Source organism: Oncorhynchus clarkii, chromosome 16 (assembly GCF_045791955.1).
Source record: "Oncorhynchus clarkii lewisi isolate Uvic-CL-2024 chromosome 16, UVic_Ocla_1.0, whole genome shotgun sequence".
Lineage (NCBI taxonomy): Eukaryota > Metazoa > Chordata > Actinopteri > Salmoniformes > Salmonidae > Oncorhynchus > Oncorhynchus clarkii.
This window is the reverse complement of record NC_092162.1, coordinates 13,142,515-13,169,799: the sequence shown is the minus strand read 5'-3', so window position 1 is coordinate 13,169,799 and position 27,285 is coordinate 13,142,515. Positions and strand designations below refer to the sequence as shown.

The 27,285-nt window shown below is 42.9% G+C and overlaps 2 protein-coding genes and 1 pseudogene across 2 annotated transcripts in view; 1 reads left to right on the top strand and 2 right to left on the bottom strand.

Annotated features, from left to right (window-relative positions):
- The window catches only part of LOC139367848 (uncharacterized), a 29,613-nt gene extending 9,548 nt beyond the window's left edge, over window positions 1-20,065 (bottom strand). Inside the window, 14 exon segments of the mRNA XM_071106183.1 lie at window positions 134-417; window positions 5,965-6,223; window positions 6,418-6,527; window positions 6,929-7,057; window positions 7,155-7,226; window positions 7,307-7,398; window positions 8,129-8,203; window positions 10,053-10,159; window positions 10,917-11,034; window positions 11,403-11,485; window positions 11,977-12,107; window positions 13,852-13,908; window positions 16,501-16,624; window positions 18,452-20,065. Coding sequence (XP_070962284.1) covers window positions 134-417; window positions 5,965-6,223; window positions 6,418-6,527; window positions 6,929-7,057; window positions 7,155-7,226; window positions 7,307-7,398; window positions 8,129-8,203; window positions 10,053-10,159; window positions 10,917-11,034; window positions 11,403-11,485; window positions 11,977-12,107; window positions 13,852-13,908; window positions 16,501-16,624; window positions 18,452-19,653 — 2,843 coding nt within the window. The 5' untranslated portion in view covers window positions 19,654-20,065.
- Window positions 20,066-21,056: 991 nt separating this feature from the next.
- On the top strand, window positions 21,057-22,418 carry LOC139367461 (D(5)-like dopamine receptor). Its single transcript, XM_071105673.1, has one exon. The coding sequence runs from the start codon at window positions 21,084-21,086 to the stop codon at window positions 22,416-22,418; it is 1,335 nt and encodes a 444-aa protein (XP_070961774.1). The 5' UTR covers window positions 21,057-21,083.
- Window positions 22,419-26,190: 3,772 nt separating this feature from the next.
- Window positions 26,191-27,285, bottom strand: part of LOC139367847 (poly [ADP-ribose] polymerase tankyrase-2-like) — a 28,751-nt pseudogene continuing 27,656 nt past the window's right edge.

The following is a 27,285-nucleotide window of genomic DNA, read 5'->3' as shown; positions in this document are numbered from 1 at the left end:
AAATGATAGAATTTCTCATGGAAAAATGGTTTTGTATCCCTCCAATAGAGTTCCAGACACTTGTAGAATCTATGCCAGGGTGCGCTGAGGCTGTTCTGGCTGGTGGTGGTATGGACTGTGTCATTTCCTCGATGACAGTTCTCTGGTGAGGAAGGAGGCTTTCTGAGCCATGGCCTTAATCTGCTCCAGGTCATTTTCATCCATCATGTCAATTGGCAGGGACTCCACAAACTCCTCCTCCTCTTCATCCTTCAAGGCGGCATCTTTGATATCTGCCCGGAGCTTCTTCTGCTCCTTGCGGTGTTTCTTGTCTGTGCTCTCCTTCTTGAACTGACGGTTCTTCAGCTTGTGGTCAAGCTTCACGTTGCTCGTCTTCAGCAGCCTGCGAAAGCTCGACTTCCTCTTTTTGCTCCTTGGCTGTTGATGACAAAAGGTCGTCAGTGCTTTGTATTCAAAAGAACAACTTGGGTGATGAATTGGGATTGAATAGTCACTCGCTACAGTAGTGTGTTGTGAAATCTGTAATGTTTTTCAAATTGTATAACTGCCTTGGTTTTGCTGGACCCCATGAAGAGTTACCATGCACCTGCAGCTAATGGGGATCCATAATAATAAATACAGTAGCTGAATGTATGGCAGCAGATAGCCTAGTGGTCAGCATTGGGCCAGTAGATGAAAGGTTGCTAGATCTAATCCCCGTTGCCGACAAGGTAAAAATCTGTCGTTCTGCCCCTGAACAAGGCAGTTAACCCACTGTTCCCAGGCCGTCATTGTAAATAAGAATTTGTTCTTAAACTGACTTGCCTAGTTAAATAAAACGAAAATGTCTATCAATGGGACTATTCATGTGGATATTAGTATAATGGTGAGTTACATTAGTAGACCAAATGTTCTGTTCAGTGAAAAGCCATTGACTGCTGAGAAACTGCACATACATTCTGCTTAGCTACTAGTAAAGATTGTCAAGTTATCAATCTATCCATCTATAACAAGAGCCATCGTAAAGTACTTATTTTTTAAAGGATGGGGTGCCTGTTTGAATCGATATATAGTTGATTATTATAATATAAACTGTATAACGTTGTCACACGTATTTATTTTCCACTAGCTAGGCGTAGGTGAAGACCATTGAAGTAAACTGATCTCTACAAATTGATTTGAAAACACCGCCACCTACTGGTTGAGAAAACTGTTGTGCTTAGGTATGGTGTGTGGCAGTCAGGAAAAACTGTTGACCAATTGGGAATAATCATCTTTGATTTATTTACATAATTCATAACTTTTGGTCTGATACAGTATCACAGAGGTACTTTTGAATTCATTTAAAATATATTTACAATTGTTTTTAGTACTCAGTATGAAAACTATACAATAGAGAGCATAAGAAACAATATACAATCAGATATGAAACATGTACTGTAGAAACGAACTACAGTATTGATAATAAAAAATCTTGGACTTCAACATAAGTGTTTGGTCAAATGTAAAGTAACAATTGATGTGAGCAACATCACAAACAAGACCAAGTTTTAAAAGTGAATTATGTTTCATGAATAGGTACTTTGAAAAGGTGTCCCATTGCTGTTTTATTCACAACAATATAATAGCTTCACTGTGGACTCATCCAGCAAAACACTGAAACCTCACGTGGCACAACAGCCCTTGATCATAACTCTCAGTTCTATTACATTACACATAAGAGTCATTGGGTGAAGGCGTCTTCTGTACGGGAGTGTACGAGCCGCGACGCTCGCTCTGAACATTAACACGCGTCGCTTACCGTACGATTTCGGAAGCATAACCTTTCACACCTGCACACTGCTCTTGCTAGTATAACTGCTCTTTATTAAGCTAGCTTTACGCATCGGCCTCAATGCCTTCATAAAGCTAGCTTAATAAAGAGAAGTGATAGTAGCAAGAGCAGTGTGCAGGTTTCTTATTTTTTTCGCATCGTATTCAACTGTTGCACCTGCAACAAAGATAGCTCATTGGTTTGAGTGCCTTTTGAATAAAAAAACAAAACAAAAAGGTAAAATGTAAAGGGTTGGGGTTCCCATACGGACATATTTCCGTGTTACAGCGATTGTTTACGGAAAACAGACGGACGACAGAGTGGACTATCTGTGTAAATTAGCTATCTCCGTCTCCGAACACCTGTGTGTAAACGGAAGACAGGCGACACAAACGTGTTGTCACTGAAAAATACTGTCGACTGCAACTGTGTTAAAACCAGTGTGTATTTTGCATTTGTGAAATTATTTAGATGTGATATGAAAGTAGAGGGATCTATGTTTCTAGAACCGTGACGCAATTGAGAATCGATTCACGTTTAGATGGGAGTATTTGGCAGTTTTGTCTTTCAGATCCAATTCGCCCTTTAAACAGAGCATGCAAGGTCCTTGGACTAAGGAGGAATGGTAGGCTCCTTTAGTCCAATACTGGGCTAGTGCCACATGTCACAAATGTTCTCTATTCGTTTCGGAAACAATTGCTCACTGCTCACTGTAATGAAAACCTATTACTGGTAGTTTAGTTAAACTATTCTATGTCAAGCATCAGATACTTAAGAAACGGAAGGGCTCTGTCACTTAATTATTTCATAATTGTCCTCCTATGTTGTAAAATTGGCTTGGTCAATTAAGTCATATAAATATATCTATGCTTGGAGGTGCACTTTCATAAAATATATATTGTAATGTTAGTGAGATAAAATCCACAGGTGTAACAAAGGGCCTCACTCAATCTAAGAAACTCCATACCTTTCTGATGGGACTAGACAGACCCAATTCATCACATCTACCTACAGTATATCATCATATATTCATGGTATACTACCATAAAAACTCTCAATTCAATCAAACTGGCAATGGTGTCTGTGGCCTCCATCTTCAAGTATGATGTCATTCTTTAAGGTCCATTTACCATTGTGACTCTAATGTGGTCAAAGGCTCTCATTTAAAGAGAGGAACGTGATCATAAAAATATTCCACGGCTGAATCATGAACTCTTTAGTACTTGGCTGCAATTCCTGTCCACGTCCTTGTTCTCCTTTATCAATGCATTAAACACCTGGAGAGGAGAGAGAAGGAGATCAAATCTCAATATAAAACTGCAACCGATCATTATTTTTAGGCACACACAATACATACCTGTAGGTGGTGCTGCATTTCCACAAAAAGGCAGACTATCATATGGGTTATTTCTTATGTATTTCTTTAACTGACATACATTCACCTCTGCAGGTGCTGTAGTATATGAATTGTAGGACCCAACAAGTTTGAATCTATGACAAAGGTGGGCCAAACAGGCCACCATTAATTAACTTCGATGGGGCTGTAGTGGAGCGGGTCGAGAGTTTCAAGTTTCTTGGTGTCCACATCAACAAACTATCATGGTCCAAACACACCAAAAGTTGTGAAGAGGGCATGAAAACACCTTTTCTCCCTCAGGAGACTGAAAAGATTTGGCATGGGTCCCCAGATCCTCAAAACGTTCTACAGCTGCACCCTCGAGAGCATCCTGATCGGTTGCATCACCGTCTGGTATGGAAATTGCTCGGCATCTGACCGCAAGGCACTACAGAGGGTAATGTGTACAGCCCAGTACATCACTGGGGCCAAGCTTCCTGCCATCCAGGACCTATATAATAGGCGGTGTCAGAGGAAAGCCCAAAATATTGTCAGACTCCAGTCACCCAAGTCATAGACTGTTTTCTCTGTTACCGCACGGCAAGCAGTACCAGAGCGCCAATTCTAGGACAAAAAGGCTCCTTAACAGCTTCTACCCCCAAGCCATAAGACTGTTGAACAATTAATCAAATGGCCACTAATTACATTGACCCCCCTTCATTTGTTTTGTACACTGCTGCTACTCACTGTTTATTATCTATGCATAGTCACTTCACCCCTACCAACATGTACAAATTACCTCAACTAACCTGGCCTCGGTACTGGTACCCCCTGTATATAGCCTCGTTATTGTTATTTTATTGTGTTACTTTTATTATTTTTTACTTCAGTTTATTTGGTAAAAATGTTCTTAACTCTTCTTGAACTGATCTGTTGGTTAAGGGCTTGTAAGTAAGCGTTTCACGGTAAGGTCTACACTTGTTGTATTCGGCGCATGTGACAAATAAAGTTTGATTTGATTATAACCTGAATTATTTGACATTGCAGTGTCTGAGTGCCGTATCACTCCCAAACTGCTCCTGGCCACACCAGTATCACATGTGACGGGGCAGGCCAGGGTCTGAACATAAATACAGGATATGTGTGAGGAATTCTGGGAACATGTCCCAGTTCACACAACAGACTCTAGAAATGGCTTTACCTTAAAAACATAATAATATTCTTATACATTCAGAAAGTATTCTGATCCCTTCAGTTTTTCCACATTTTGTTACGTTAGAATCTTATTCTAAAATTGATTAAATAAAAAATGTTACTCAATCTACACACAACACTCCATAATAACAAAGTGAAAACCAATTTTTAGAAGGTTTTGCAAATGTATTACAAATAAAAAACAGAAATACATCATTTACATTGCTATTCAGACCCTTCGTTATGAGACTCGAAATTGAGCTCAGGTGCATCCTGTTCCCATGTTTCTACAACTTGATTGGAGTCCACCTGTGGTAAATTCAATTGATCGGACATGATTTGGAAAGGCACACACCTGTCTATATAAGGTCCCACAGTTGACAGTGCATGTCAGAGCAAAACCAAGCCATGAGGTCGAAGGAATTGTCAGTAGAGCTCCGAGACAGGATTGTGTTGAGGCACAGATCTGAGGAAGGGTACTAAAACATTTCTGCAGCATTGAAGGTCCCCAAGAACACAGTGGCCTTCATCATTCTTTAATGGAAGAAGTTTGGAACCACTAAGACTCTTCCTAGAGCTGGCTGCCCAGCCAAACTGAGCAATCGGGGGAGAAGGGCCTTGGTCAGGGAGGTGACCAAGAACTCGATGGTCATTCTGACAGAGCTACAGAGTTCCTCTGTGGAGATGGGAGAATCTTACAGAAGGACAACCATCTCTGCAGCACTCTACCAATCAGGCCACACGGAAGCCACTCCTCAGTAAAAGGACCATGGCAGCCCGTTTGGAGTTTGTCAAAAAGCACCTAAAGGACTCTCAGACCATGAGAAACAAGATTCTCTGGTCTGATGAAACCAAGATTGAACTCTTTGGCCTGAATGCCAAACGGCACAGCTGGAGGAAACCTGGCACCATCCCTACGGTGAAGCATGGTGGTGGCAGCATGATGTGGGGATGTTTTTCAGCGGCAGGGACTGGGAGACTAGTCAAGATCGAGGGAAAGATGAACAGAGCATAGTACAGAGATCCTTGATGAAAACCTCAGACTTGGGCCAGGGTTCACCTTCCAACAGGACAACAACCCTAAGCACACAGCCAAGACAACGCAGGAGTGGCTTTGGGACAAGTCTCTGATTGTCCTTGTGTGGCCCAGCCAGAGCCCGGACTTGAACCCAATCGAACATCTCTGGAGAGACCTGAAAATAGCTGTGCAGCGACGCTCCCCATCCAACCTGACAGAGCTTGGGAGGATCTGCAGAGAAGAATAGGAGAAACCCCCCAAATACAGGTGTGCCAAGCTTATAGCGTCATACCGAAGAAGACTCGATGCTGTAATCGCTGCCAAAGGTGCTTCAACAAAGTACTGAGTAATGGATCTGAATACTTATGTAAATGTGATATTTCTTATTTTTGGATTTTTTTATACATTTGCAAAACTTTTCTAAAAACCTGTTTTTGCTTTGTCATTATAAGGTATTTTGTGTAGATTGATTATTTAATCAATTTTAGAGTAAGGCTGTAACGGAACAAAATGTGGAAAAGTCAAGGGGTTTGAAAACTTTCCGAATGCACTGTATGTATTGTCACTCGGTGCAAACGTCTCCATTTCTCACTTCCCTGTCTTCTTATGTTTAGAGGAACTGACCTGGGACCATTTCTGGTTTCTGTTGAGCATGGGCATGGCCGCGATGCAGGCGAACAGCCTATCAGAGTCTATATCCTCTGGGAGGCGTGTCAGAAACTGGGCGCTATGGATAAAATCCATCTGTAGGAGCACATCCTCGTAGAGACGCAGGATCGCTAGACCCGTCCGGAACAGAAACTCCTCGCCGTCACGACAGAACACATCCCACACTCTACATGCCACGTCCAACGGCAACGACTTACTGTACAGAGTGAAAATCCTGTAAACAGACACAGACAGATACACACAGGCCAAAAAATGGCAGTTAGCGGAATGGCACAGCAGCTGTGCTCTGATAACTGTGAATAATGACCTGACAGCATGGCTGGTGTTAAATGTGTGAGAAAACAGCTTGAAGGCCACACTAACAGAGAACTGCTGCATGCTTTCATATAGAGATCTATAGTTACTCACCAGTCGATGAGATAGAGATCTGGGGTGAGGTTGGAGATCTGGAAGTGGTTAAACAGTCTAGGGAGGTTCTCTTCAAAGAACACCTCGAACGCAGCAAAGTATTTCAGCATCTAGAGGAGAAGAAAAAAAGGTCAGAGACAGATTCAGGGACCACTAATTCAGTACTTTTAAAGAGCTAATCGTGCATCATGTCAAAATCGTCCAAAAGTATTTCAAATGTATTGTGAAGCTCAACTAAGTCACTTATAGATGATATGAACATGATGTGGGAAAAATGCTAATATCAGTCCCATGATTTGAATGGGATTTGTGCTTCAAATGCTAAAACGTTAGCATGTGGAGACAATGCCTGGGAAACTAAACCAAAGCATGGATTGCTGTCATACCTTGTCCATAGACTGCGTACAGGGTAAGGAAACCAATATGTAATTTGGGTGAAGTATCCCTTTAAATTAGTTTTAGAGGGGACAGTTTTTTTTTTAACGGTGGCCACTGTGGAAGTAGGACTCACTAGATCATGGTCCACTCTGAAGAAGGCCAGCTGGCAGGGCTTGTTGAGCAGGTTAGCGAAGGCAATGAAGGCGTCAGCTTCCTCCAGGTTGAGGATTAACACTGCAGCTATGAAGGACATGCCCTGAACCTGAGAGAACAGAACCCCCATTTTAGTTCACAATCACCGCATGTACAATATGGCATAAAATAAAGACTTAAGAGTGCTGTTTTGAAGTGTTACTCACATATCCCACATCAGGTCTGTAACAGGTGTAGGCCCCCAGCACGCTGTGGAGGAGATCATGATATGGCCCACCCTGTGGTGGAAGACAATCAGAGGATGAGAAATGTCATGGAGCACACACACACACACACACACGTAAGAGATGTACTGTACCTTCTGGAAAATAAAAAGAGGTGGGAATGTGCGGGATATGTCCAGCTTGATCAGGTCCAGACTGGACTCTCTGTCTGCCAGCGATGCCCCATCTAGTATTGAAACACAAACAGATTACTAACAAAAGGAAAAACGTTAGAATTTCAGTTTACTCAAGTAAACTGATCTCCTGCTGGTTCGACCACTCTGTGTCGTTGTCAGCCACAGACACTCTGTCAGATAGACAGAATAATTTGGTAATCAATGATGCATAGAGACACTGATGCCGTGCCAATATTTTGTAACTCTAAATCGATGCCAAGAGGAAGACATCCTGCAAATATTTCTGTTCAGCTCCATTAAGTCCTGTTGGACCTATCTCCTGAGGCTCTCGTTGGCAACAACACAGTCTTTCTGACGAGCTAGAGGAGAGAATGTGTCACTGTTGGCTCTCAGCACTACACCAATGGCCAGTTAGTCTGACATGATGGCAGAAACAGACATTTCGCAGAACACTGGAGTAAAAACAACAGAAACCCTTTGCAGAAAGTTCTCCAGTCTCCTCCAAGCCTTCCAATGATTGCTGAACGAGGGGGATTTGTGCAGCAATGCGGGACACCAATATGGCCGATAGATGTGAAGAAACGAGAGGAAATAGCTTTGCCTCAAAGAGGAAGAGAGAAGAATGGATGAGTCAGGGGTCTGGGGAGTTCAGTCTGACATGCGAGGAGCTTGGCTTTAATTCACAGTCTTGCCACGTGACCCCCCCCATCTCAGATGCCCCCATCTCAGACGCCCCCATCTCAGACGCCCCCATCTCAGACGCCCCCATCTCAGACGTACCGTCAGCCTCTGAACCCGTCTCACTGAAACTCCTCCACCTCTCCTTGGCTCTGGAGAGGAAGATGTCGTACAGCTCTGTAGAGAAGAAAAGAGGGAAATGAAAGAAGATCCCTCGCAATGAGTCAGGCGGTGGGTCCTCCAGCTGAGACGTCTATTATGCTTTTTTGTGTAACCCACAAAGGCACTTCCTGGCAGTAAAACCAGTCGGCCTTTTCATCCAGAAATTCCTTCCACTACATACACAACAGGCTCATAAATCTATTCCAGCTGAAAGAGGTGAACGTGTTGCTTTGGTAGAAAACAAACAATATGGTACTACATTTCTACAAGTATAACCTTGGCTATTTTAATACATTTCAATGTAAACTCAGCGAAAAAAGAAACATCCCTTTCTCAGGACCCTGCCTTTCAAAGATAATTCTTATGAATTCAAATAACTTCACAGATCTTCATTGTAAAAGGTTTAAACACCGTTTCCCATGCTTGTTCAATGAACCATAAACAATGAATGAACATACACCTGTGGAACGGTCGTTAAGACACTAACAGCTTACAGACAGTAGGCAATTAAGGTCACAGTTATGAAAACTTAGGACACCTTCCTACTGACTTTGAAAAACACCAAAAGAAAGAGGCCCAGGGTCTCTGCTCATTTGCGTGAACGTGCCTTAGGCATGCTGCAAGGAGGCATGTGTACTGCAGATGTGGCCAGGGTAATAAATTGCAATGTCCGTACTGTGAGACGCCTAAGACAGAGCTACAGGGAGACAGGACGGACAGCTGATCGTCCTCGCGTGGCAGACCACGTGTAACAACACCTGCACAGGATCGGTACATCCAAACATCACACCTGCAGGACAGGTACAGAATGGCAACAACAACTGCCCGAGTTACACCAGGAACGCACAATCCCTCCATCAGTGCTCAGACTGTCCGCAATAGGCTGAGAGAGGCTTGATTGAGGGCTTGTAGGCCCTGTTGTAAGGCAGGTCGTCACCAGACATCACCGGTAACAACGTTGCCTATGGGCACAACCCCACCGTCGCTGGACCAGACAGGGCTGGCAAAAAGTGTTCTTCACTGACGAGTCACAGTTTTGTCTCACCAGGGGTGATGGTTGGATTCACGTTTATCGTCAAAGGAATGAGCGTTACACTGAGGCCTATACTCTGGAGCGGGATCGATTTGGAGGTGGAGGGTCCGTCATGGTCTGGGGCGGTGTGTAACAGCATCATCGGACTGAGCTTGTTGTCATTGCAGGCAATCTCAACGCTGCAAGCTCATCCTGACATGACACTCCAGCATGACAATGCCACCAGCCATACTGCTCGTTCTGTGCGGGATTTCCTCCAAGACAGGAACTGTTCTGCCATGGCCAGCAAAGAGCCCGGATCTCAATCCCATTGAGCATGTCTGGGACCTGTTGGATCGGAGGGTGAGGGCCAGGGCCATTCCCCCAGAAATGTCCGAGAACTTGCAGGTGCCTTGGTGGAAGAGTGGGGTAAAGTCTCACAGCAAGCACGGGCAAATCTGGTGCAGTCCATGAGAAGGAGATGCACTGCAGTACTTAATGCAGCTGGTGGCCACACCAGATACTGATTGTTACTTTTGATTTTGACCCCCACTTTGTTCAGGGACACATTATTCCATTTCTGTTAATCACATGTCTGTGGAACTTGTTCAGTTTATGTCTCAGCTGTTGAATCTTGTTATGGTCATACAAATATTTAAACATGTTAAGTTTGCTGAAAATAAAAGCAGTTGACAGTGAGAGGACGTTTCTTTTTCTGCTGAGTTTATGTACATGACATCCTTCACTTTGTATATCTTATTCTGAAGGCAAATCATATTTTGGCATGCCAATGGGAATAGACAATTATGATGGGAGTTCTATGAGTTATGACTATTGAAACACCATACATGCCTGGGGTGATGTTGAGCTCGTTGCCGATGGCTAGGCTCCAGACCTTTCCTCTGACGTTGGGGGGCAAGCCCTGCCACCAGAGCTCTCTCACCCGCCGAGTGTTACGCCTACAGGGGGACACAAACTGACTAGCATGGGCCTACTGAACAACAGAGCCCTGACCTATGCCCACTGACTTACTGGTTCACTGACTGACTGGCTCACTGCATGACTGACTGGCTCATTGCATGACTGACTGGTTCACTGCATGACCGACTGGTTCACTGCCTGACTGCCTGACTGATTTACTGACTGACTGGCTCACTGACTGACTGGCTCACTGACTGACTGACTGACTGACTGATTTATTTATTGACTGACTGGTTCACTAACTGACTGACTGACTGATTTATTTATTGACTGACCGGTTCACTGAATGACTGATTTACTGACAGACTCACTGACTGACTGTTTCACTGACTGACTTGTTCATTTACTGACTGGGTCACTGACTGACTGACTCACTCACTCACTCACTGACTGACTGGTTCACTGACTGGCTCACTGACTGACTGGTTCACTGACTGATTTATGTACTGACTGGTTCTCTGACTGACTCACCGACTGACTGGTTCATTGACTGACTGATTTACAGACTGACTGATTTACAGACTGACTCACTGACTGACTGGTTCACTGACTGACTGACTGACTCACTGACTGGTTCAGTGACTGTCTGGCTGTCTGGCTGGCTGACTGGCAAAATAACTGACTGACTGAGTAACTGACTGAATATTGTACTGACAGACGGACTGCCTGACTGACTGGATAGTGTACATAGCTGCTCCGTGCCAGTGGAGAGTTGTTTAGCAGGAAGTGGCTCACATGTTGTCCCAGTTGGGCAGAATGTCGTGGTTCCAGACCACCATGGCGTTGGCGATGCTGTCTTCCTGTTTAAACCTCTCCTTCATCTCTTTCCTCTTCCTCTGGGCCTCCTTTAACTCTGTGGGGATGGGGACACAAATTCTTTGGTTACACTTTACAATAACTTCAATGAATAAGCCATTATACATGCTTATAAATGTTAACAGATGCTTATAAATGTTAACAGATGCTTATAAATGTTAACAGATGCTTATAAATGCTTTATAATAATTTGCATAAAGCTTTACAATTGTTAAAGTACATGTAAAGTTACAAAAGTATTTGCAACAGCTACAACAGACAGACTGAGCTAAGTGCCATCTGGAGATCTGTTCAGTCGACAGGCCAGATGCTGCTGACCTCAATTACACAGCTCTGAGGAGACAGACAGTGCAGTATCAGTACCAGCAACAGCAACAATACCAGTAACAGTACAAGTACCAGTACCTCTCTTCTTGGCCTCGGCCACCATCTCGTCATACTCCTGACGGTGACGCTGGGCCTCCTCCACAGACTTAGCAGGAAGGTTCCTGCAGAGATACAAGAGGAGATGGGACACAGTATCAGCCGGTTTCACCGTAATCCGTGCATATCACAGCAACCGAGGACACAAAATGGCTAGTTTAACACATTGAGGACTTAAGAGAAAGTAAGACCTACAAATGAGAGAGACTTTGCCTTGCAGACAAGTGTGTTTGTCATGGTTCAGGCGACATGCTCATATTTCATATACTGTATCTATTCTTAATGAGGGCCGGAGGTCTTGGATCAGAGAGCTGAGGAGAAACCCAACACTGCTCGTCTCTGGACGCTGCGTTTCTTACTGTGTTCTTCATAGACACCACACCCTGGCCTGAGCCTAGTTGAAAACAATGGAATGTGTGTAATAATATGGCTGCAGGTCTGGGAGGTTAGGCCTTTCCCCTTGTATGAACAGGGGGGGGGGCAGAATAAACTAAAAAAAGAAAAGAGGAACCGACAAAGAAAGAGAAAGAAAAAAGGAGAGATAGTGGGGACTTACGAAGGCCTGTCCTCTAGTATAAGAGCTGTGGTGGACAGTGGTTCAAAGTCCAGGTTCTTCCTCCGGCCATGTTGAGGCTGAGTAGGAGACGTTCCCCCAGATCCAGCCTTGCCCGCCCTGGCCTCGTACTCCTGCAGATACATCACAAACCTAAATCTCCATAGAAACTGGAAAACACAGCCCCAGTATATGCATTTCAACTAGTCCAACTAGACTTATGGGTTTACATTTGAAAGGAAGGAAAGATAGAGTGGGGTTAGCCACGAGGGGCGACAGGATCAGCTGACAGGATGATGTAGATCACAAAGCCCATACAGGCAGATAGAGAGAGAGACAGAGAGAGGAGAGAGAGAGAGAGAGAGAGAGAGAGAGAGAGAAAGAGTGAGCGACAGAGAGAGAGTGAGCGACAGAGAGAGAGAGAGAAAGAGAGTGAGAGAGAGCGACAGAGAGAGAGAGAGAGAGAGAGAGAGAGAGAAAAAAAAAACAAATGGGGGGACTGAGGAGTATGATGGTTGTTGATGACTGGAGAGAGATCTTATGAGTCATTTCTAGAGGGGTCAATAAATACCTAGCCATGCCTAATGCATCAGAGCCTGTTGAAGGAATGACTTTATGTTCAGTCGCTCTACATGACGCCACTGATATCCTATGGGTTTGTTTCGTGCGAGTTGATACATTGAGTATCTTAGACTTAGTGACCATACATCTCTCACCTCCACTACACAATAAAAAGTCTCACCTTTGGCCTTTCACGATGCATGAAACTGCTTCTGTATAGATGTCAATGGCTACATTGTCTTGTGTTGTGGCTGTGGCTCCTTCCAGGCATTTATTGGTATAGTTTGGGGGACTGAGTGGCGCACCGGTCTAAGGACCTGCATCGCAGTGCTAGAGGCATCACTGCAGACCCGGATTTGATCCCGGGTTGTTTCACAACCGGCCGTGATCGGGAGTTACATAGAGCGGCGCACAATTGGCCCAGCGTCGTCCGGGTTAGGGGAGGGTTTGGCCGGGGTAGGCCGTGATTGTAAATAAGAATTTGTTCTTAACTGACTTGCCTAGTTAAATGAAGGTTAAATAAAATAAATAAATTACATTGGTGCTATCAGAGGAAATGGCTGGTAGGGACGGGGGAGGGGAGTGCCATCTAAGGAGAGTGAGATTTACCAACACCAGTGAAGAAGAACAGCCCCCCCCCCCCCCCCCCATAGTAAAAATGGAGAAATAGTCACAGTTCTTTCTCCAAATGTATTGCTGCTGTCCCATAGTACAAAGAAAAGTCAGAGATTAACTGTGTATAACCAACACCCATGCATTTCTATTCACAAATGGTATAGCAGAGAAGCAGATAGAGCTCTGGCACCACTTGTAAGGTCAAAGTGTAAATACAATCACATAATCAACTGTGCATTCATAATCCTCATTCATAATCCACATTCATAATCCACATTCATAATCCTCAAGTCAAATACACCCGTAAACCTAAAACCCTTACATTCCCAGATAAGGAAGAAAAGGAATACAATCGATATGGAATAGATCTATTGCACTAGAGAAACATGTGGTCGCATGTACTGTATGTTAGGACAACTGGAACAAAAACATAGTCATACTTTGGATTCCAACATTTTGAGCCACAGAGACTAAACTGCTGGAGCTATGGCAAGAGTCTCAGAGACCTTGGTATTGTTGAAGAACCTGCGATGAATTATTATTTTGTATTTTTTCTAACATGCATTTATTTCCCTTCCCCTGTCAAAGTGCTACGGTTGGCATGGGCATGAGTTGGTGTGCAATGGAAATGGTTGCTTGGCAACCCCATGCAGATAGGAGAGTGAGAAGATGACTGAAAGGGAAACCTGAGAAAGTCCATACCCCTTCACTTAAGAGATTGGGTGCAGACACAGACGTGAGACCACCTGGAACACTCTCCTGATGAAAGAAAAACAGAGTTTGCACTCAAGAGTTAAATAGCTCAATCCCCCCCAAAAACAACTCCAAACTGTCTTTCAAACTAAACAATTATTTCAAGTACTTCAGTACACTTCCAATCCACATAAGCATCTTTGCCCTTCGGATAGGGTTAAGAAGATAGTCAACTTTATTAAAAAAAGGCCTCTGTTGGAGATCCAACTCAGTCCCTCCCTCCCCTTGCACGTAGGATAACTGCATGAATAAACTTCCCATCATCTGAGTTTCTGTACGGCACATTTGTGTAACACATTACAGATGAACCCTGGGGCGGCAGGCGGCCTAGTGGTTAGAGCGTTGGACTGGTAACCGAAAGGTTGCAAGATTGAATCCCTGAGCTGACAAGGTAAAAATCTGTCATTCTGCCCCTGAACAAGGCTGTTAACCCACTGTTCCTAGGCCGTCATTGAAAATAAGAATTTGTTCTCAACTGACTTGCCTAGTTAAATAAAGGTAAAATAAAAAAACATTTACACTCTTAGAAAAAAAGGTGCTATCTAGAACCTAAAATGGTTCTTCGGCTGTCCCCATTGAAGAACCACTTTTGGTTCCAGGTAGAACCCTTTTTGGTTCCATGTAGAACCCTTTTCTATAGAGGGTTCTACATGAAACCCAAAATAATTCTACGTGGAACCAAAAAGAGTTAGTCTACGGGGACAGCCGAAGAACCCTTTTGGAACCCGTTTTTCTAAGAGTATAAATCCCTGCTCTAACCCACGTAGCTCACTGTAGATGAGATCACTCTTGTCTAGTCATAATCTCAGTAGTGAGGCAGATACATGCTCTCATCCCCGTCTGCAGCTGTAGAGTACTAGAGTTAAGTGCACTACTAATCCAGTGAAGGGACAAATGTAATTGGCTTTAGTGTCTGTTTCCATCCAGGCATGAAAACATGTATTATTGCCTCCGACAAGTGTGGAGACAGATCAGTAGCTGCAGGGTAGAGTGGGGGAGGAAGAGCGGGAGACAGGGAGAGAGGGAGAGAGAGGGAGAGGAAGAACAGAGCTAGGGGCTAAGGGCAAGAGACAAGCCTCATGGCTGAGGCTAGGAGATGGGCATAATTCAAGCCCAGCCGAGGCTCAACACAGCAGGCAAGAGGCATCCACCTTGAGTAAGACCAGCTCCTTAGTTACCCAGCCAGGCAGCCAGGCACAGAGCCAGCTGGAGCATACACCCTCAACAGCTGTAGTGGACTGCCAGCCTCCAACATGGAGGACCTGAACCCTACTCCTACCACACCCTACTCGCTCTTGTCAAGTGTTGGGAAGGAGTAGGCCAAGTACAGACTGACTACAGCCTTTGCAACACTTTTCTATAAGCTGTGATGTCATCGTTACAAGATGCTCTTTTACAGGACACACAGAAGGATAGATATAAAGAATTTAATTGAGCTGTGAGTTGCTATCAGTTTGCTACCTGGTCAGACTGGTATAGGTGAGATATTGTGAGAATAGGGCCTAGGGAGTGATTGTTATGCAGTGGCATGGCATATTGCACAAGGCTGCGAATAAACTAATGATTCATGTGATACAATAAAACAAAGGCCTGTAAATGCAATGTATCATTGGTGAAGGAGTTGAACAGAAGGGGTGTAAATGACTTGATTTAAATTAAATAACGGAAGTTCTGGACTTTCTTTCAAGCTTTAAGCTACGTATGTTAACAAAGTGAGGTTACTGTATGTATGTAATGCTGACATAACCTAGATGAATAGGGATTAAGTCCTGACTAGCACGTAGGGGACATTATCTGGGCTAAATATTGAGCTCATTGCATTCAACTAGACTTGCTGGCTTCACTCCAGGGAGGGTCAGATAGCGTTCTCTCCCATACACAATACTGTACAGGAAGTTAGACGGTCAGTTAATAGGTTAGTGAATAACTACTGTAGACTTAGGAGCACAGTGACATCAGAGCAAGCATTCAAAAAGCAACACTTGATTCAAAAACCTAAGAGTTTCTCCATTTAAATGATTATACAAAATTCAAACAGAATGTTATGTATATGGGGCATAAAACCAGCTAAGCTCTGCAGATTTTGCTACGAAGAGAAAGAATCATTTGATCACTTATTTGGTATAGCCTCTATGTAGCTTGTTTCTGGTCACAGGTTCAGGAATGACTGAAAAATCACAACATTTATCTAAAATAAACACTACAAATAGTAGTGTTGGGAGATTTGAAAAACCACAGTCAATCAATCAACAATATAATAATAATTTTAGTAAAATATTGATCTTGAACTTACAATCTGTAGATACTATGCGCTTAGACAGGTTCAGAATCTATGTGAAACATCACAGCACAGTTGAAATATATATGGCACATGGAAATCATAACAGGGAAATTTACGTAGATAGGTGGAATGGACTGAGAGTAGGTGAGGGGTGGGTTTAAAAGCTAGATCAGCACTCCAACGATGCGATTCTTGATGTATACGGACCCAGGTCCTCCATGTCAATGAAATCGTAGTTATAATGATATAAAAGACAAAACTGATCCTAGATCAGCACTCCTAATCTGACAGGAAGAATAGAGGACCAGGGTACCAACCTGCTGTATGGTTCTGGAGTCCTTGGGAGGGCTCTCTCTGGCAGCAACCTTTCCAAACAGCTTCCACCCAGGTACATTCTGGGACGGACTCTTCGGCTCTATATGCATCTTGGAAAATAAACCCCTGAACAGGCAGAAAAACCAGGACAATGTGTGGGTAATTATTAATGATGACACACTTTCATTTTATTCCTCCGGTCAGCGAAACAGTTTTGATGAGTAGACATACTGAGAAAACAGGGAAATTAAGGTTTCTCTGAGTCTCTGAATCATTTCCCTGATCTGACATACAGTCAGGTCCAAAATGATTGGCACCCTTGATAAAGAGAAGCAAAAAAGACTATCAAACAAATAATAGAAATACTGAGCTATATTGTATATGCTCAGGGAAAGGGATTTTGATTAACAAGTAATACACATTTTTTTAAATGTAAAGATTGGGATCAAAAATTATTGCCACCCCTATTTTCAATAGATCACCTTGCGAGGATATGAGTATTTAAAAAAAAAATGTTTTATGAGATTGAAGAAACACATTGGGAGGGAACTTAAGACCATTTCTCCATACAGAATCTTTTCAGATCTTTGGTCCTTCATCTGCACTTATGGACTGCCCTCTAAAAACATTTTAGAAAAAGACTCAGTGAAGTTATCTTTGCCAAGGGAGGTATTGAAGAGAATAGAAAACAGGGTTGCCAATAAATTTGACCCCGATCTTTTTTATTAAAAAATATATATATTATTTGTTAAACAAAATCTCTTTCTCTGAGCAATACATTTATACAGTACCAGTCAAAAGTTCTGACACACCTACTCATTCAAGGGTTTTTCTTTATTTTGACTATTTTCTACATTGTAGAATAATAGTGAAGACATCAACACTATGTAATAACACATATGGAATCATGTAGTAACCTAATAAGTGTTACGCAAATCAAAATATATTTTAGATTTTAGATTATTCAAAGTAGCCACCCTTTGCCTCAATAACGGCTTTGTACACTCTCAACCAGCTTCATATGGTAGTCACTTGGAAAGCAGTTTTTTTTGCAATACAATTTTTTTGCAGATAATATTCCTCAGTATTTTCATTATTTATTATATATAGTATGTTTTGCTCATCTTTCTCAAGGGTGCCAATAATTCATACTAATAAGTCATACTGATATGGTCCGTTCAGCTGAGTGAGTGATTTGCTGGCACTCTTATTTCATCAATTGAATGAATTTCACCTGATCCTATGTGGGATTATAAACCTAGGGGTTCACATTAAGGTGTACTGAAAAGTGTTCATGAAGAAGTTACACGTAGTTTATAAACTGTTCATTATTTTATTATATATACCAAAATGTATGTATTACATATTTATAAACGATCTATGAAGTAATAATTAACTGTTTCTAAATTGTTTACACCTTAAAGCAGGGCTCTCCAACCCTGTTCCTGGAGAGCTAACCTACTGTAGGTTTTTCAAACTACACGCAGAGACATATAAATGGTATCCACTGGTTCATCTGACTCTTGGGAAGTAGATAAAGGGCTTCATTGCCAAAATCCTTTAATGTAAAGAGTACGCACCTAGGGGATGTCCTTGTGGGAACACCAATATAACGGTATTCACTGCAGCTGGCTCCATTTCCACCAGGTGGGTCTCTGCCTGCGCTAAATGTTGACTGAGACCTAGTTCTAGTTCTGGCTTTGTTTATTATGTCCTGGTGTGCTGTTACAATGTCAGGACACATCTCTGTTAGGAGAGCATGGTTAACAGAAGTGACTGCTGTTGTAACGGGTGTATATTGCAGCAATAATGCGGCTATACACAGTATAAATGCAAATATGACGTGAAGAGAGGTAAGCAGACTTTAAAAGTTTGTGCCGTTCTTGTCCTTGTAAGAAATCCTCTCGGCAACCTGCAAATAACCTCAGACCACAAAGAAAAAAACTCATTTACCTGCCGAAATACTCAGCGATGCCAGGTCTTTTTGACTGTAAGGCCAGTTCAGAGGAGTCCACACTCAGTCCTATATGTCCTGGGGCGGACTGACGTCTGCTGGACTCATACGTGTTCCTGGAGCTCAGACTGACGTCCATGAACCTGAGGTCACTGTAGCCTTGGGCCCCCAGCTCCACGAAGGTCTCCCCATCCTCATCCTTGTCCCCTGGGCTGAGAATGCTGGACGGGTCACAGTTCAGACTGGTGGTCTTGTGGGACTGAGGATGGAGTCTGGAGGATGGATCCCCTCCTGGGTGACCAGATGTTGATGGTTCTGCTCCCTGCTTGGTGTCTGGTTTGACACTGCAGGGGTCTTTCCTTGGTGCTGGGCTTGATGGTAAATCCTGAGAGGTGAGACTGGAAGTTGCCCCATCAGATAGCTCTCCTGCCACGTTAACTTGTTTTCTAGGCTGAGCCCCAGCTCCATCAGGTTCCTCTCTGATATTGCAGGATTTGTGATGGCCCTCCCTTGCACTCACTGCAGACATGGGGAGTTTTTCACATTGTGGGTTAGAGATAGAGGTTGCAGCTCCATCAGAAAGAATTGTTCCAGCTGTCTGTGTGTGTAACTTTGCCCTGTTGTATCCAATCAATAATCCACCGTTTGCCATTTTGTCCTCCTTGTCAGGGGTCGTACTTCGGTTAATATGTGGTCTAATAACAGCATCACTGCGAAGAGGACTCTGTATAACACAGACTGTGTCTCCAATCGAGAACCCCGCCGGACCTGTCCGGGAGGCTGCTGTGCACCTCTGTTCAAGCTGTCCATTCCAGGAGTGTGCCAATGACTGCAGTGCCTCAGCTGCTGTCACACAGGCATCTAGTCTTTCTGCAGAGCAATCATTGTTCTTGTGAGTCAGTGAGGTCCCCCAGAGACCACTTCTGTCCATTTCCTCTCGATTCACTGCAGTGATAGCAGAGCAGCTCCCTGCCTTGGAGGCAACCACTATTGACCCAGTAAACCCGTTTGTAGCAGAGTCGCTACCTGGCTCAGGAATGACACAATTGCTTACAGTGCCACCAGATGGGCTGTCAGTAACTAAATCGAGCATTATCGTACTCCCGACACGTACACACGCTACTGTGGAACGGGAAATATCCTCTCCTGCTTCACGGGCTGTGTCCGCTGTCAGTCCAACACGTCTCATCCCCGTTGACATGTTTAGAGAGAGGACCTGCGGCGTCGGCGATATCGTCAGACAGTGGCTGGTTGAGAGATGTGCTGCTGGTCCACTTTTCGTTCACAGACAAAGCCGGTGGAAAAATGCCATTCTCTGCCTTTTCCATGTCATTCACATTCCCCACACCACCGCTCCACAACAAAAACGCTGTGGCGGCTGCATCAGCTACAATTGCTCGGTCCCGGTTGTTCCCTGTAGGCTATGCCTATCATGATCTCAGCGTATCCCTAATTACATGATGATGACGCTAACAAATTACGGTTTCTATTTCGAGAGATAGCGGCAGGAAAAGAGAGAATGTCAGTCGTATGGTCGTGTGTAATTTCTGTTAGAAAAACCGGCAGCCGCCCCCACTTGGACGGCGAATTTGAGCAGGAGCCATTTTGAGATTCCAATGACGTAGGGGGGAGCGCAAATCCCCCAGCACGCAGACGGAAAATCTGGGATGAGGTGACATCTGCTGTCCGTACGGTGCTATAACACGCTTATCCGAAACACTTTTTTAAACAGCACAATGCTCAGGTATTCAGGATTTGTTCGTTGTCGGTTTTTAAGATGTAGTATCCCGTTGGTCTCTTGTAAAGGGACTCACAACAATGGTGGCAGGCTAAGACCTGGAAAGAGTTGATCACACAATGGAGTAGTTTAATTTGGTCCACTTCATAGCCTACAAAGGTTACCTATAGTGCCCAGTTTAGTTTTAGCACCATAGACAGCGCCAATGAAATAACGTTTTATTTAGCTGCTTAGAGGCATCTAAATAACAGGCTATTCCATAGGCTACTGAAAGTGCAAATTATGTCCGCATTCATTCAATAGCTAACTGATTGATTATATATTTTCTTTAGATGTTCTATAATCAATATATAAATACATTGTATAGATGTTTTTCTTGTCCGATTTCCGAATTTCTCAGAAATTGCCTAGATGTCAGACTTCTGATAATATCGCATCATTAACTGCATTTTCTACGGTTGATGGTATTACCCCTGATCAGAAAACATTCACATGTTTTCGTCATATCTCATTGTTAAGAGGAGGGGTATTCATTGCCATCATCAAGCACCGAGAGTCGCTATTCAACCACTGAGGGAGACTATTCACCCATCCACTGTCAAAAAAAGGCGCGATCGTGCACAATGGGTTATGTGCAGTGCACTAATTCACGACCATGGACAATGTTTTACTGGATCAGAGTAAGAAAATAACGGAGATTACGTTATTGTTTACGTACTGTTTATGATGTAGATATGCTATATTTAAAATAAAAAAATACATTAAGTTCCCAAATCCGCAAGTGGGTTCTCCAAAACGATGTGGAAAGAATAATGTATATAGGTAGTGCTGAACGCCAAGTGTAGAAGATGCAAACGTTTATATGTGCAGAAAAGCGGATAAATTAGTTGTCAATGGAGAAATCTGACAACCAAACCGCAGGTGCTGAAACGGACAGCTCCGGGCGCAGCGTCCGTGCGCTCACCGGCTGCGTCCTGTTCATCCTAATCGTTTCAACGCTTCTTGGGAATACACTCGTTTGCGCCGCGGTGATCAAATTTAGACACCTTCGATCTAAAGTTACCAACTTTTTTGTCATCTCGTTGGCGGTATCAGATCTATTCGTGGCCGTTCTTGTGATGCCGTGGAAGGCTATGTCTGAGGTGGCCGGATGCTGGATCTTCGGCAGCTTCTGTGATACCTGGATAGCTTTTGACATCATGTGCTCCACCGCGTCAATTCTCAATCTTTGTATAATAAGTATGGACAGATACTGGGCAATTTCGAGTCCTTTTCGATATGAGCGTAAAATGACCCAGAGGTTTGCCTTCGTTATGATCGGAGTGGCATGGACCCTCTCCATTCTTATCTCCTTCATTCCAGTTCAGCTCAATTGGCACAAAGCAGAGGAGGAAAATGCTACAGGGAACGAGATGAATGAAATCGAGGACTGCAACGCAAGCTTGAATAGCACATATGCCATATCTTCCTCATTGATCAGTTTTTACATTCCCGTCGTTATTATGGTTGGCACTTACACCCGGATCTACCGGATTGCGCAAACCCAGATCCGGAGGATATCATCGCTGGAGAGAGCGGTGGAACACGCGCAGAACAATCAGCAAGCAACCGAGCAAACAAACTCTTTTAAAATAACTTTTAAAAAAGAAACGAAAGTTTTAAAGACACTTTCTATCATTATGGGAGTTTTTGTATTTTGCTGGTTACCTTTTTTCGTGGTCAACTGCATCGTACCTTTTTGTGACATCAATGATGTTGGTGATCGCCTGTGCGTAAGTAACACCACGTTTAACATGTTTGTGTGGTTTGGGTGGGCCAACTCATCGTTAAACCCAGTCATATACGCATTTAATGCTGATTTCAGGAAAGCATTCTCCACCATTCTGGGCTGCAATAGATACTGCTCCAGTTCTACTGTAGAAGCTGTCAATTTCAGCAACGAGTTGGTGTCTTACCACCACGACACTACGCTCCAGAGAGACACAAATATCACACCCTCTGCGCACTGTGCTCAACGCCAGCCCGTGGTCTCACACGGTGAAGGCTTGGACGTACCGTTTGACAAAGTCTCCATTATCTCGGATGTTTCACGTCACCCAAGAAACCTTATCCTGCCTGCAACACTGCAGTTTGAATGTGAAGCAGAAATATCCTTAGACATGATGCCTTTTCCCTCAACTGGGCCCAGTGAGTGCTGTGTGATTCCAGGTCAAATTGAGGATATGTGAAACTAGTCTACTTTGTGTCTTTTTCATGTTTGATATACAGTACACTATTATACCTATTTTCTGATCTTCACATGGTGTTATAGTGTACAATATTCTGTCTAGCAGTGTATATAAAAACATTGTTACAAACCTCAGGTAATTGAGTTGAGTATGAAAAAATAAATAAATGACTGATCAGTAAATTGCATTTTTTTTTTAAATACAATTTATAACAAAATGTAATAATGTCGGTACCATATATTGTCTATGTAAAATACCATGCCACTCAAAGGAAATAAAACAGACATCATCTCTGGGTGAGTGAGTCTTTGATATGGTAAGATACAGGAACCAAGAAGTATAATTACAGATAATTGCCTGTTTAATTGCAGTGGCAATTCTGTGGTAGTTATCTTGGGAATGTAGCAGCAGGTTTAACTATGAAAGCATACCCACCCCAGATAAGAGGTAGAGAGTAAAGAGCATAGGTTTGCAAAACATATGTTGATTGAAAAACAATTAGGCTTGAGTAGGTTACTTTCTAAATGTAATCCGTTACAGTTACTAGTAACCTGTTTAAAAAATTTAGCAGCAACATTGCTTTACTGAGTTTGGGTAATCCGAAGGTTATCTGATTACTTTCAATTACTTTTGGAGTACTTTCCCCTTAAGCAGCATTAAAAGAAGACTAAAATGATTCTTCAAAAGCATTTGGTGAGTCATTATAGTGGTCTTTGACTTGTGGTCAGACTCGCTCAGGTGGAACAAACTTAAACTTGCACCTTTTTTCAATGCTGAATTGAATGTCATTGAGAAAACAGAAATGCGTCAATCTATTTTCTCTCTCGCAAACATCCTTTCTAAATTTATTAAAAGTAATCCAAGATATAATAATTTAGCTTTTCAAAAGTGTCTGTAATCTGATGACAATATTTTTACTGGTAACATAACTGATTAAAGTTACTGTTTTTTGTAATCAGATTACATGTAAGTGATTATATGTAATCAGTTACTCCCCAACCCTGAAAACAAACATACTTTGGAGGCAAAGTAAACGGGGCAGTTTCCTGGACAATGGAGAGTGTGCTTTTTAGTCCAAAACCAGGCTTAATCTGTGTCAGTGGGAGTACAATTTGGCCTGTACTCATAAACCGTATCAGAGTAGGACTGTTGATCTAGGAACAGCTCTGCCTAAAATCATAATGAATAAGAGAGGGCAGGATGTGATCCTAGATCAGCACTCCTTCTCTGAGATGCTTCAGTGAACAAGGGCCTTGGATCCTAGGCCCTACTGCACAGGTCTCATCCAAACTGTGTGAACAGCAAGCAGGAGATGGAAGGTCATTGCTCCTCTGCCAGTGTGCCACTTTGTAATGCAACACATTTGTACCTCCTCTGCTTACTCCTTACTCCCATGCGGTTGTAAGGACAGGCAGAGTAATCCAAAAGGCCCTCCACCATTCACTTTGGCTGCTTTTCATTTTGCATTGCCCTCACATACATTACCTTTCCAAACTCATTTCCTGAATCAACTGATGGGTATTCCTCAAAATACGTTTCCATCCCCCAAACTCTCCACTTTTTTTTTTTTTAAAGATGGCCTTCCTGCAGTATCACCTCTCTGGTCAATGCTTGTCAATTTTTGAAGTGTTGGATTCAGTTCTTAGAATAGAAGCACCTTACTGAATGGTATCTCAAAGATCTCAAAGATACAAGACAGATACAAACTCATCTAAAGGCATGATGACACCCAAGTTATTTCAAAGTGCCACCAGATTTCCACCTACTGTGTGTTGCGACATCATTAAGATTTTAAGCACACGCCAGGTCTGAGTGCGGATCAAACAGATCTCTAACTGGTGAGATACTAAACTACACTTCAAAGGCTTTTAATATTATTTTGTTCATTTTTTTTCTGTCATTGTTGCTGTAGTTCAGCAAACCTTTGAAGCCATTTTGGATGTTCAGAAGCACACTTGATCGACAGGGTGTCAGTTGAAGACATAGAACAAACAAAACTGTCCCTAAAAGCTATTTTACTGCTTTCATCTCTATAGAACAAAGCACACACACAGAAGCTGTTTTATTTTGTCCAGAAATGGGGACTGTCTGAAAGCTTCTCTGTCTGTCAGCTGGCTGGGCTGAGCTGGGATGAAGTGAGTGAAATGGAAGGGTTGATCTGATGATGCAGATACATTATCACTCTGTACAGGAGCTGTGGTGTCAAAGATATGGCAACTGTTTGATTCACAACATGCCTTTTCTCATTGCCACCTGTTGCTCAAAGAATAGATTTCACCTAGATGATATGTTTCTGCATAGAAAATGATCATGTGGAAAAAAATACATAATCAGTCAAGAGGGTGAAGTCAATATATATACATGGACAGTTCTTTTCAGTGAAGTGACTCTTGTAGTTACCATGGTGACTTAGAGAAAATCTAAAGGATATAATTTGGGCAGTAACACCGGAAAATAAACTGAATTCCAGTGAGTTTAATTTTTAAACCTTACATTACAGACAGAACACACACACACACACACACACACACACACACATACCCTCAAGTATTCACATTTCCCCTTGTAATGTCCTTATAGTACAAGGAGAAACCAGATGTGTGTTCTGGAGAAGCACCTACTTGTATGGAACAGGATTTAAGCTGACGAAGGTTGTAAAGAGCTGCTAATATTCACAAGAGAAGTCCATTCGAAGTGATATTCTATTTTCCCATGTCAGCTTGAGGGAACTATTTAAAAATGGTCAAAAAAAAAAATGGTTCTTTATTTTTACTATTTTCTACACTGTGGAATAATAGTGAAGACATCAACACTATAAAATAACACATGAAATCATGTAGTAACCAAAACATTTTAGATTCTTCAAAGTAGCCACCCTTTACTTTGATGACAGCTTTGCCCACTCTTGGCATTCTCTCAACCAGCTTCACCTGGAATGCTTTTCCAACAGTCTTGAGGGAGTCCCCACATATGCTGAGCACTTGTTGGCTGCTTTTCCTTCACTCTGCGATCCAACTCATCCCAAACTATCACAATTGGGTTGAGGTCAGGTTATTGTAGAGGCCAGGTGATTGTGGAGGCCAGGTTATCTGATGCAGCACTCCATCACTCTCCTTCTTGGTCAAATAGCCCTTACACAGCCTGGAGGTGTGTTGGGTCATTGGCCTGTTGAAAAACAAATGATAGTCCCACTAAGGGCAAACCAGATGGGATTGCGTATTGCTGCAGAATGCTGTGGTAGCCATGTTGTGCCTTGAATTGTAAATAAATCACAGACAGTGTCACCAACTAAGTACCCCACACACCATCACACCTCATCCTCCATGCTTCACGGTGGGAACCACACATGCAGAGATAATCCATTCACCTACTCTGCATCTCACAAAGACATGTCGGTTGGAACCAAAAAATCTCAAATTTGGACTCATTAGACCAGGCCTGAGCAATTATTTTCTATGGAGGGGCACATTAGAATATATTTTTTGCCATTGCAGGCCAGAATCATATTACAGGATTTACACATCATGTGTATGACTGTGTTGACAGATATATCTACTGTAAATCACGTCCAGATATGCTAATTATTTGACTTTTTTAACATGCACAGAAATAAACCACACCCATGTTCTCCTTTCGGTAGATATTTTCATTATCAAACATGCAATTAACTACACGGCGGGAAAGTACACTGTGCTGAATGCACAGAACTCTTCTTAACGGGTATGCACAAAACACAAGAAAGAGGGAGAGCTCAACATTACGTTTAAACTACTCAATCAGTGTGAGGAGTGAAGTCTCTGATGCGCTTTTGCAGTGAAGTCAGGTATAGTTTCTGACGTCGCTATGGGCAGGATTGCTGAGAGGTGAGAGTCAGTAAGAGATGATCTGTGCCTTGACTTGTCATATTTCATCACTGAAAATGTCTGTTCACATACATACGTTGACCCAAACAGTACAAACATATTCTGAGCATGACTCCTAATCTTTGGAAAGTTTTGTTCATCGAGAGATGCATAGAACCTCACCGGTGACATCAGACTGAAGATCAATAAGTTCAAGTTGCAGGTCAGTGGGAGTGTTATCCACATTGAAGGTGAAAGGAGAGGAAACCAACAGCATGTCATTTTCCAACGCTTTGAAATCCCCAAAACAACGAGAAAACTCACCGTTCAAAGCACACAGCAGAGATGTATACTTCTCCCGCTGGTCATCTGAGAGGAACAGACTAGTAGTGTCGGAAGGTGGGTCAGATTGTTGGCTTCTACTTGGTGGGTCAGCAGGAGTAATTTTCCCTTGAAGGCTTTGACAAGGCTGTACATATAATGTGCAAAAAAGCCTTCCCTTGTAGCTTGGAATTCAGTTCATTCATGAGGGCCATGATGTCCACGGTGAAGGCAAAATCAGCCAACCATTCTTTATCTTGCAGTTGAGGGAAATACACATATTTGTCTTTCATTTGCAAAAACACAGCAATCTCCGACTTCAGGTCCCACACCCTTTTAAGCACCTTCCCCAAGGGGGAGATGCATGACCCGACTCTGTCTCTTCCAACAGTGAGACAAACTGCCTGTGGTTTAAAGATTTTGCTCTTATGAAGTGCACCACTTTAGTGACTGTATCCACAACATGGCTCATTTTCAGAACACATTTACAGAACACCTTCTGACGAAATAATGCAATGCAGGAAAATACTTTTCTGATCTGGGTTCAGCTCAGCTACTTGATCTTGTGTCCTTTTCAAGAGGCCAACGTTTTTCCTGTCAAGTTTGGCCATCCATCAGTGGTCACACTGGATAATTTTTCAAAACTCAGTCCCAGCTTTGCCACACACTAATTAACCTCTCCAATAAATATTTCCATGTGGTTG

Bases quoted from the DNA above. Each gene is read 5' to 3' on its own strand.
- LOC139367461 (XM_071105673.1), top strand. From the start codon at position 21,084: ATGGAGAAATCTGACAACCAAACCGCAGGTGCTGAAACGGACAGCTCC.